This window comes from Salvelinus sp. IW2-2015, linkage group LG23 (assembly GCF_002910315.2).
Source record: "Salvelinus sp. IW2-2015 linkage group LG23, ASM291031v2, whole genome shotgun sequence".
Classification (NCBI taxonomy): Eukaryota; Metazoa; Chordata; class Actinopteri; order Salmoniformes; family Salmonidae; genus Salvelinus; species Salvelinus sp. IW2-2015.
The window spans coordinates 1975390-1988152 of record NC_036863.1 but is presented as its reverse complement, the minus strand read 5'-3'; the positions used below and the strand labels follow the sequence as shown (position 1 = coordinate 1988152).

The window sequence follows — 12763 nt, the reverse complement described above, 5'->3', positions numbered from 1 at the left end:
CCCAAAAAAAACGGATTTCCTTGACGTAGGATGTAAATGTAATGTAAAAAAAAAACGTACCCCTTCTTCCCCATGTTCACAATAATACAAAACACAGGAAATATCCTGAGGGATTCTTCTGGTTTTAAAAGAGAGAGAAAAGGGTTCAGAGTCACAATGCAATCTAGTACCTGAACCTAGACGGGTTCTTCAGCTGTCCCCATAGGAGAACCCTTTGAGGAACCTGTTTGGGTTCCGTTAGAACCCTTTTTGGTTCCAGGTAGAACCCTTTTTGGTTCCAGTAGAACCCTTTTGGTTCCATGTAGACCCTTTCCACAGAGGGTTCTACATTGGACCAAAAGGGTTCCACATGGAACCAAAAAGGGTTCTCCCTGGAACCAAAGGGATTCTGCTATGGGGATAGCCGAAGAGCCCCGTTTGGCAGTGTCACGCTGGTATGATGATTCGGGGGACAGGCGCAGGAAATGCTAATAGGGTTTTTTATTCAGCCCAAATTACGGCGTGCCGTGTAAAGGCACGGGACAAGACCAAACAGACACGTATACAAAAACACAGGGTTGAAACCAAACAAAAGAGTGAGGCAAACACTCTATGCATCACGCCAATAGGGTTAACCCACCTGGTGGGAATTGTAAAGTGGCTCATACATGCGGAAATCAAAGGAGGGGAAATGAGGAGAGAGAGTCAAGACAAAGTTTTACTCTACGAAGTAATGGATCCACTTGATAACTCCAATTCAAGAGACTCTATCAGGACATGTTTTGTGAACATTCTAAAAGGCAATCTTCAAACAATTACCCGTCTTCAGTTCACGGATTTAATGACACTGTAGAAATAAACACAAGCTCTCTTTCTCTCTGCCTCTCCATCTCCCCAGGACTATTTTCACTTCTTAGCCTCACCATCCTATTCTCTCCAGACCAAGCAGAGCGCTGAATAAAGAAAAYAGAGAACCAGGGCATGTGGTTACAAAAGTTTAGAATTTATTGAGAGCACTGTTACTCAACAAAGTTCTCTCCCCACCTATTGAAATCCAAATTTTTGCATTAGTCTTTTTCTAAAAGCTATCTCTTGAGACAGAGGTGAACACAAAGACATAAGGTAGATTTTCTCTTGCATTTTGAGAAGTAAATTAAACAAAGTAGTGCCAGATCAAAGTATTATTTAAAYGGACAATATAAATGTAATCTCACTATATATGCACAAAATCTATTGGACTGAGAATCGCTTTGAACAAAACTGGCTGAACCTGGTCAACAGAATGGAACATAATWTCAACATCATCAGGGTGTCTTACATAAAAATTCTTACCATACAAATGTGGATATTATTATTWTTTTTTTAAACAAATTGATTAAGGTACAGTACAAAAAAAAAAAGTTTTAGTTGTGTGACACTTTTAATGTGCTATGCCAAAGAGGATGACAAATAGGGAGAAAATGAATAGAAGACGATGACCCTCTGAGTCGTACAGTAACATATTGGGTGATGGGATAGTGACATACTATGGATGGCTGCTCAACGGACCATGTGATGCTGTCCCTCACAGTACAATAACACGTTACAGTACAAATACGACCGTGCAGTGTCCATTTTAAGAGTGTTCTTGTGCTTGTACGGTCTTTGTACTGTAGATCCAAAAAGTTGTGAAATTGTACAGTTGTCTTAAATCATATGCCTTTTTTTGTTTTCAAAAACACCATCCACATGTCCACATGAAGGTAGGTAAGCTTAGGTTAGGTGATGTAGGTTAGATCATTGGTAGGTTAACAAGCCTGAACCTGAAACATCAATGTAGGTTAACAAGCCTGAAACATCAGTGGATTAGTAGAGTAAAATGAAAATGGCACACCCTAATTTGTGGGCTAATTGTGTCATCCTCTCATACCATCTCATTTTCAACGCCACTCYATTAGTCATCTCATTCATGTCCTATATTTTTATGTATTTTTCAATCCCGGCCCCCTTCCCCGCAGGAGGCCGTTTGCCTTTTGGTAGGCCGTCATTGTAAATAAGAATTTGTTCTTAACTTGCCTAGTTAAATAAAGGTTAAATAAAAAWTACAAAAATAAAAATGTCAAAGATTTTATACCACTAGATATTCTACTGCCATCTACTTACCAGCGCATTGGAACATTTTCCTATCTTTATCAATGGCTCATACTTCAACTCTGAACTATTAATGGAAACATGCGGAATGAAACAGCAGGTAGAAATTATATTGTCTGTTCTATCTGTACTCTGTTTTAAATCCTTTAAATCCTCAGTTGGTAGAACATGGTGCTTGCAACGCCAGGGTTGTGGGTTCGATTCCCACTGCGGACCAGTATGAAAAAAAGTACAAAAATGCACTCACTACTGTAAGGATACGAGTGTCTGCTAAATGACTCACTACTGTAGTATCTCTGGATAAGATGTCTGCTAAATGACTCACTACTGTAAGTGGCTCTGGATAAGAGAGTCTGCTAAATGACTCACTACTGTAGTGGCTCTAGATAAGAGAGTCTGATAAATTATTCACTACTGTAAGTGGCTCTGGATAAGAGAGTCTGCTAAATGATTCACTACTGTAAGTGGCTCTGGATAAGAGAGTCTGCTAAACGACTCACTCCTCTAAATGGGATGACTACAAACTGGTGGTTTAACACATATTATATGACAAGGGAACACAATAGGGAAAATAGTTGGAATATGTCAAAGCTGCACAAAAAATGTGTATTTGTAGTAATTTCAAAATGTAAATGTATTCTCCATGTCAGGTGTTGGCATATTAGAGAGAAATCCGTAAGTCGGAATGAAATTTCAATGCAGTGACGTTGACAAAGTGGCTCATATGAGAAACAATACAGAAATCATCCGTCCTATGTGATGTGTGAAAACAGTCAGCAGTCGTTTACATCGAACATACTGTATGTACCTATAGATAGGTTGAAAGGCAAATGTTTGGAATTGAAATGCTTGAATTTTTGTGTCACAAGGAACAAAATCACTGTTCAGTTTAAGGCAAAATGATTGACACCCTTGATACAGCTAAGCATTAATGACTGTATAATATTAAATAATTAAAATGCTGAGCTATATTGTTTACTCAAAAGGTCATACCCCCAAAACATGCTAACCTCATGGCTTTGGGGAATGATCTTTGACCCTCTGTAACTTTCTCACTCATCATTATTCACGATTCATTCAGGATTATCCGTAATCATCGTAGCATCCACATTTAATGTAGAAGTGTTAAGAAAATACTCTATTCCTATTTATAATAAAAAATGACACCAAAATGACACAATACATTATTTACCATTCATTTCTATTGGGCCCAAAATAATCTAAAACACAACCAAAACAAACTGCAAATGCATCCAACAAGTTTGTAGAGWCACAAGCTTGATGTAGTCATTGCGTGCTAGGAATATGGYACTAAATACTAAATGTTTGACTACTTTATTTATAAGWATCTTTAGGGGTGTCAATCGGTTTGACCCTTGCCTTTTTGAGAAAAYAAAGTAGTAAACTTGTTWAAKAAAATCTCTTTCTCCAAGCTATTGTATTAGTATAAAATAAAATCATTTCCTAATTATTTTTCTTGCATACAATATAGCTAAGTATTTGAATTATTTATTTTATACATTATTGCTCATCTTTATCAAGGGGTTCAATTATTTCAGACTCCACTGTAGCTGTTCATGACTGTTAATGATAGTAGTAGACAGGAAAAACTGAATTGTCGACAGGTAAAAAAACTGAATTGTCGACAGGAAAAACTGAATTGACATAGTGCAAAAAGTGTCACTATTGTTGGGGAAGAGCTTGTCTTTTTTTTTTTTGATACACAAAAGTATGCCATCTATTAAAGTCCAAGACAGCCATCTTTATTGCAGCAGAAAAGATCCAAATAAACCGTCTCTTTACAAAAGTGATTTTGTTTGTTGTTTCTATCTTCAGAGTGAGCAGTCAGTGAATCCGATTGGCAGTAGTCAAGCCGCAGCGCAACACTTTCCCCCCCCTKTCTTTTCCTTTCCTCTTTTCTGGTGGGGTCTGTGCAGAGGAAGGACTGCACCATCACATGCCCGCGGCCTGGCTCATGCAGGGGAGAGTCTGTGACGCTTTGGGGAAGTCGTGGGCGACCACTCGTCCATTCTCGCCGCCGCTCCCTGTCCTGGTCATCCGGCTCAGGGTGGAACTCAGCATGGCTGCATCGATGATTTGCTGCATGGGATAACACAGGGAGTTACACAACAACAACACATGATAGTTACCCATTGACTCTACTGAATTAATCTACTGAACTATACTGAGTGAATCTACCGAGATTAATCTACGGAACTCTCTATCGCGTTTAAATCCTACTATACGGCCTACCAAGTTAATCACTATTACTCTACCAAGTTAATCTACTATGTTACTCTACCAAGTTAATCTACTATACTCTACCAAGTTGAATCTACTGAAAAGTTAATCTACTATACTCGTATCGCGTTAATCTTCTTTACTATACCTCTACCCCAAGTTAATCTACTCATACTCTACTGAAGATTGAATCTCTGACTATACTTGGGACTACCAAGTTACACCGCTACGCAGAATCTACTAAAGCTGTTAGGGAACCACTGAGTTTTGAATCTACAATATGTACTCTACCATAAGTAACATTTACATACTATAGACTGTCATATACCAGAGTTCTATATACTTCGTGAATATTACTCTATACTCAGTTAATGCTACTATACTCTACCAAGGTTAAATCTACTATACTTAAGTTACATCTACTCCTACGTCACCAGTTAATTCTACTCATTACTCTACCAAGTAATTCCTGAGTAACTTCTACCACGTTAATCTACTTATACTCTACCAAGTTAATCTTACTAATACTCATACCAAGTTAATCTACTATACTCTCACCAAGTTAATCTACTATACCTACCAAGTTAATCTACTGAGTTAATCGACTATACTCTTATTCGCGTTAATCTACTATACTCTACCCAAGTTAATCTACTATAACTTCTACCAAGTTAATCTACTATACTCCTACCAAGTTAACCCTACTATACTCTACCAAGTAATCTACTGAGTTAAAATCTAGCTATAACTCTACCAAGTTAATCTAACTCTACTCTACCAAGTTAATCTACCTATACCTTCTACCAAGTTAATTCTACTATACCTACCCAAGTTAATCTACGTATACTCTACCAAGTTTAATCTACTCATACTCGTACCACAAGTTAATCTACTCTACTCTACCAAGTTAATCTACTATACTCTTACCAAGTTAATCTACTGAGTTAATCTACTGAACTCTATCGAGTATAATCTACTATTACTCTACCAAGTTAATCTACTATACTCTACCAAGTTAATCTGCTATACTCTACCAAGTTAATCTACTGAGTTAATCTACTATACTCTATCGCGTTAATCTACTATACTCCGTACCAAGTTAATCTACTATACCTCTACTGTGTTAATCTACTATCTCTACTGTGTTAATCTACTAACTCTATCTGGTTAATCTACTATACTCTACCAAAGTTTTAACTCTACTATACCTCTACCAAGTTAATCTAGCTAGAACTCTTACCACGTTAATCTACTATACTCTTACCAAGTTAATCTTACTATACTCTTACCAAGTTAATCTACTATATCTACCAGTAATCTACTATTTATCTACCAAGTTAATCCTACTGATAACTCTACTGAGTTAATCTACTGAACTCTATCGAGTTAATCTACTGTGTTAATCGCTATACTGAAACTATGACCTGAGTTAATCTACTGAACTCTCCTGCGTTAATAAACAAAAATGTACTTGAAACAGTCATTATTGGTTCAGTTACTTGGTATAAAACAGAAATTTGCAAACAGACAATCCTGACTTCTGTGCTATGAGTCACGCAATGTATTTTCTTCCTTGGTAATCTCTTGTGAAAGATGACACTCGTTCCCTCTGCTCATTTCTCTCTGATTATCTCACACAGTGGAGAGCCAATAAGTGTACCGTGCAAAATATGAGACCGAACCCGTAACAATACCGCCAGCAGAACCGCGCGGCGCTAGCTCCCAGCCTACTCTCTTTTGCATTAGTTTAACATAATGAAACACCCGTAGGCTTGAAACTGGAGCTAATGATCTGGATGTTGGCTTGTACATCCTCAGTGTATAAATGATTTAAATCAAGTACACTTCAATAGATCCTGAGGATTATGCTCTTCGGCTGATGCAGACTAATTGGTCTACTCACAGCAGCGATATGTGGCTGAGATACTTTAAACACAGGARTTACGTGATTCCGCTGTCGACATGACATGTAAACATTTTCAACGGAATGGCTGTTTACGATGGAGCTGAATGTGTACTGTACAGCCGGGATGTATACTTTACACATTAAGATATCATCATGACATTAAATCACTTCTGTTGCTCATATGCAAAGAAAGTCCCTGGTTTCATGTCTTCTGCTGCAGTAAACAACCCATCTAATTACAATCTARTGATATTTGGACATTCATTTTTGAAAATGTATTATAAAAAACATATATTGAAGAACAAAAATGTGGCATTAAGTTCATGAGGTTAATGAGAAGTTGCAAATGAAAGTCATACACAAATCTGAACTAATTATCTGATAAGATGAAACGATACCCACATCTTTGATCTAAATAGGAACTTGGTGGATACTGTAGCATGATCACGTGCATCTAGCAGCTATTATGCCATTGTTTTCAATCAAACCTACGTCATCAAAMATGTAGATGACAAACAAAAGCCAGGTGTCTCTACACCTCACACGATACAGTACACAACAGAATAATYAATACTGTATAACTAAGAAGTAGTGTGACATATTCTCCTCACACACATAACTCATCTAGTAGCTGTAGGGTCAATAGCTGACTACATGGACCCTTCATTGAAACAGCTCTGAGCCTGACAAAGTGCTTTAGTCTTCAGTCCGATGGTTTAGGGGGATGACCAGTTGTCACGCCCTGACCTTAGAGACCCTTTTTATTTTACTATTTGGTTAGGTCAGGGTGTGATTTGGGTGGGCAATCTAGTTTTCCTATTTCTTTGTTTGGCCTGGTATGGTTCKCAATCAGAGGCAGCTGTCTATCGTTGTCTCTGATTGGGGGTCATACTTAGGCAGCCTTTTTTCCCACCTTAGTTTGTGGGATCTTGATTTTGTTAGTTGCTGTATAGCCTGCAGAACTTTATGTTCGTTTTGTATTTTGTTGGTTTTTGGTGTTCATTTTAAATAAAAGTAAGATGTTCGCCTACCACGCTGCACCTTGGTCTCATTCCAACAACGGATGTAATACCAGTATCTCTGTAGTTCAGGGGGATGTACAGGATCTCTGTAGTTCAGGGGTTTTAACAGTATCTCTGTAGTTCATGGGGTTTTAACAGTATCTCTGTAGTTCAGGGGGATGTACAGTATCTCTGTAGTTCAGGGGGATGTACAGTATCTCTGTAGTTCAGGGGTTTTAACAGTATCTCTGTAGTTCAGGGGTTTTAACAGCATATTTGTGTGAGTCATATAGGCGGCAGAAATATATAATAATGATTGCCAAGAGTCATACATATTGTATYTTATTATATTATAGAGCCTRTGTCARGACTTCAYGGTTTAAATAATATAWAAATAATKATTWAGAGGGMGCTTATATTTGTTCTAGTTCACACATGTACAGATGTAGGATCTTAATTTGAGCCAGTTTGCTACAGCAAGAAAATAATCCTCCAGCAACAGGAAATGTGAATTATTACGTGGATTATAATCAATGGACTTTTCTAGTAAGGGTTGGTATATTTTACGTTAGGACAAATCAAGTCAGATTTTTTAAAATGTATAAATTACAAACTTTAGAAGCCTTTTCAAATCTTGATTACACTAGCTTGCATTTCCTGCTGTGCAGGAAAATTCTCATCAACAAAAGAGAGATCAAATTAAGAACCTACATCTGTACAAGTGTGTATTAATACGCACGTGTGAATTTATTTTTATTTTTTTCCACATCCCAACTCTCCCTGAGACACACTTGGGGAGTCGGGGTCACGGCCTGCCGTCCTCCACTTAGCTTACCTTCATCCTCCTCGACTCGATCCTGGACTTGTAACAGAACTCGACCAAGGCCACGAGCATGGCCAGCCCCAGCCCTCCAATCAGGATGTAGAACACCCCAGCCACATTGCTGAGGCTCAGGGCACTGGTCTTGTCCTACAGGCACAGAGACACAGGGTGAGACGCACCGGACCATGCCCAAGAGACACAACACAACACACTAGGATAAAGATAGCCTAATTAACCATTCAACTACTGGTCTCTATAGGATAAAGATAGCCTAATTAACCATTCAACTACTGGTCTCTATAGGATAAAGATAGCGTAATATAACCATTCAACTACTGGTCTCTATAGGATAAAGATAGCGTAATTAACCATTCAACTACTGGTCTCTATAGGATAAAGATAGRGTAATTAACCATTRAACTACTGGTCTCTATAGGATAAAGATAGTGTAATATAACCATTCAACTACTGGTCTCACTACTGTCCTAGTGAACTTACATGGCACATACCGGTAAGTGTACCTTCATGATAAATCAACAGGTTATTGTTTATCCCCTAGAGAGGTACTGACATATCTTTCTAATTTAACTGACCACTATCAACAACATACTTGATGCASTACATATCTAYGACTGACAGAAACATGCAGAGTCATGCACAAGTAACAGGCTTGGGGTGAACATATCTTTAGAAGTAGCTGACTAATGTGTCTTTTATACCAGACATAATGTCCAGTCATTCAAAATCAAATATGCATTAAAACACTTACATTCATTTCATTCTATATCGCCTCGCTGGTTTTTGATKATTTACTAAACCACGAAGTCCCATGAGATGAGAATCTCTTTTTCAAGGGAGAGCGTTTCACACTATCAGAATGATATGTAGTTTGTGGTGTGTATTCTAAAACATTACAAGACTGAATTTTCATAGAGTGGAACCATGCAAGAGGGAAAGGTCAACTTTTTTTTATAGGTTTACGTTATAGGTAGGGTTATCTTTATAATAATAATTATTGATCTTTAAGTAAATGCACCAGATAAGGGAGGGCAATTGATTCGACAAGCCGTGGTTGCCGTGACATCGCAAGAGYGGTTGCGCACATCTGTGACATGCGTGGTCTGGGTTTGGTGGCAGATTGGCCGTGTCTTGGGTCTCAACCAATAGCATGCACACTGTCTAAAGACAGAGACAAGGAAAACAMCACTAAAGGAGAGGAGATCCCAGTTCTGGAGGAGGTCTTGTATAAAGGGCCTTTCTCTCCACGCTGTCATTTACCCGTGTCTCTTCATTTGACTTGGAAAGTTAAAATCACAAATAAATCTAACTTCTATTCATTCAGAAAACTGTGAATACTTGGCCTGTAGATGTCTGTAGAATATCCCAGACACAGGAAAAGTAAGGGTATTAGCACTGACAGTAACTGTGTTATTCCTACACTATACAGTTTCAATTGTTATCCTTGTAATTGGTTCATCATCATTAGCTACACACATTTTGTAGAATAGAATACAACCCTAGGTCTACTTTTTTGGTTTAGACGAAACAAGCATTTACCAAGATCTAATTACGGACCACTGACTCATCCATAGCATGTGAGGACACAGCAATTATCACTAATCACTAAAGGTGTCTGGAGTTCCAGGGCTGACATGAATCACAGTTATAAGGACATCCGTTTGTGTAAATGGCAGATTGGAGAGAAAGAGAAAGAGTGCTAGGGAGGGGGGACGAGGGACCTTACAGAAGTGCTAATACTCAATCTTGGTGTTAAGTATAGGACCAACACATGGACTGACCTTTCTTCCGGAGTCCTTGCTTCCACACTCTCCCTTATCGTACCACCATTTGTTCTTTAGTTTGTCTAAGACGGCTTGCTCATTGAGTTTCAACACCGCTAGGTTTACGGGGATTCTTCAACCAGGGAAATAACATAAATAACATTACCCATGTTATCTTATGTTATTCAGCACATAGTAAACATACACCCATTATTATGTATAGATATCTAGATAGATAAACAAAAAAAACACAATCACAACTTGAAACTGTCACTGCCAAAGTGATATGCATTAATACTCCATCTAGCTTTGTGTCCTTTCTCCCTACAGCAAGATGTGTATTACTATATCACTTTGGGTAACCGGCAAAATGTAAACACTCAGATATGCAAACSTGTCAATTATTGTTGCTCTATAAAGACAGTAGTTGAGAAAACATACTCAAAACTGTGTTCTTTCGGGGATTGCTAATACAACTACTTTGAAAGTAAAAAGGCAAATTTTTGAAGAATTTATAATACAATATAGTTCTACGGTTAAACAAACTAACGTCACCAAGGACGAAGGGGGATTTGTGGTATTGCAGCCAGTGTGTTTTTGAAGGTACATTGCCGGTTACCCCCATCGTCGTGGTTACCCGCTAGGTTTCTCATACTGGGGCTGACCTTGGAATCACCTCCCCCGCTGCCGCATTCGCCCTTGTCGTACCACCATTTGTTTTTCAATTTGTCCAACAGGCCCTGCTCGTTCAGTTTTAACACTGCCAAGTTTACTGGGTTTCTTGAAATGATAATAGAATAATACTGGTCAGCATTTATGGAGATGTGATACGGTGTGGCAGAGGTAGTTCAGGAATAAAGTCTAAATAGCAAAAAGGAGGTACTGTTATCAGAATAATGAAACATTAATAAAAAACAAGGCTACTAATAATGTGCCTGCCACTGTAAGATTAAAAAATAAACATTTGTTTCTAGTTCTGTATATAAAAATAATACTACATGGCTAAACCATGACAGATTTTACCAAGCAAGACAAAGATTCTAGGTAGGAGAACTATATAAATATCAGAAAATGTCTTGGATTGGTTGCATGGGTATGTATTTCAGTTAAAAACTAGAATAAGTAGCTCCTTGGATAAGGAAAAGGCATAAACAGCCAACTTGTCGATTCAATATTCAGRTTTCGTCAGATATCATCATTCATTGTGTTATTTTTGTGGTCAGGGAGCACTATCCAAGGCATTACTGATATTGGGCATTGTGCTCCATTCTCTTCACCCTTTGCTGTTGCTGGTCCATTATGGACAACCCTCTCATAACTAACATGGTAGAAGGTGCTGCTGTACAGTAGACTAATGGAAACATTATGTCAGCATGAACCTCAGCAAGCTAGAGTCTTTCTCAGCAAAACCCCGGAATTCTTTCTCTATTCAGAGAGAAAGAAAGAGTTCCGTCTGCCTAATGGATGAGTCAAATAAATCCACATCCTCTATTAGGATTTTAGTAGCATTTTTGTCTTTGAGAGCGGCAGTTTTCTTGTGATGCGACTGACAAAATAAAGTGATGTGACGATGATGTTGGGGAAAACATGTCAGGAATAAAACAGAAAGGAAGAAGATTATTTTTGTTGTTGTCAACAGGTAAAGAAGGCAAGACAAGGGTGAGATGTAATGGTATGCCACATTAGATACATAGCAACGAAGGACTCTTAGTCCATTTCTGTTTCATAAATATTATGGAGAACTGATCACAGTTTACAACTTTATGATAGCGGATAAGGGTGTTGTCCGAATATGACGTAGCAACACATTTAGAGCTGATGGTTAAGAGATTTTTTTTCCAAATCATCAAAACCTTAAAGCTCATATAGAATAGTATGTATCTGATGTGGCAAAGTTGTTACAGTTCACACAGCAGTCATTTCAACATCATTTTCTACTTTCAACATACACAAACTCTCATTAAAGTGCAAATATAGGCTAGTACACTGTGGCATGGGGATCACTGTTTGGTTTAAACACGTTTTAGATGGTTATTTTTCAAGAGCTCATTTTTAGCTCAACTTTAGAGAATGTACCGTAGAATAGGAAAATATCAATCGTATACACATAAATCCATAAAAACATCAATTCACAGAATTAGCTCAAGATTTTTGGAATGTGCGTAATTTGAACCCACAGCCACAGGGTGAAACTACAATTAGTCTCAGAGCATGTATGAGTCCGTCAAAGCCCAGTCTGAACCAGCCATCACACTTGATATTGAGTGGTACCTAGAAAGCCTTTGTGAAACACCACTCTTTCTGTCACCTTGATAAAGATATTGGTAGACTAAAAATCAAGGTAAACAACACGAGTGATCGATCAAAAAGGCTTGCTAGGTGCGATTGATAAAGCCTATGTGCTTTGTGAATGGGGCCTGCAGCCCATTAAGATGGGCCTGTTAATATGGGGACAATAAAATCTGATTGAACACAGATGCATTAAAAGTGGTGAAACAGATGAGTTCCTAAACGTAAATAGCAGAATCTTGCAAAAAAAGTTTTAACTGGGTGCCTTCACCCTGAAATAACGTGTAAAACACTGGTTCATAATTGGTTTTTGGTACTAAAATAAAATGGTAATTAAATCACAGGAGACGTACAGAAAAGGTATTAACTAAAACCTAGGATTCTAAATCAAGTGCTATTTCTTGGGAAAATGCCGTTTTGATATTTACTACCAAAGTGCACATCTCTAGAAGTTCTGAGATAAAAAAAAGAAAGATGCAGGTAATAACATCAGGGTGCAATTTAAAGTTAATTTAATTAAATAGCTTTCATTTACTATCTATCAAGACTGAATTTACATTTTCGTAACAGTTATTACCCCCAGTGTTCTTAGTTATTCCAAGGAGCAAGACAT

At 37.9% G+C, this 12763-nt stretch overlaps 1 protein-coding gene across 4 annotated transcripts in view; it reads right to left on the bottom strand.

The window, feature by feature from the left end:
- Positions 1-961: 961 nt before the first annotated feature.
- The window catches only part of LOC111951044 (glutamate receptor 1-like), a 117804-nt gene continuing 106002 nt past the window's right edge, over positions 962-12763 (bottom strand). The window contains exons 14-16 of one of the 4 annotated variants that reach the window (XM_023969016.3): positions 10527-10641; positions 8093-8227; positions 962-4209 (exon numbers count right to left, since the gene is read on the bottom strand). In XM_023969016.3, coding sequence (XP_023824784.1) covers positions 4063-4209; positions 8093-8227; positions 10527-10641 — 397 coding nt within the window. In that variant the 3' untranslated portion in view covers positions 962-4062. Of the gene's footprint in view, positions 4210-8083; positions 8228-9879; positions 9995-10526; positions 10642-12763 lie in introns of those variants that run through there. The other 3 variants (XM_023969017.3, XM_070434302.1, XM_070434303.1) reach the window with 3 other exon arrangements.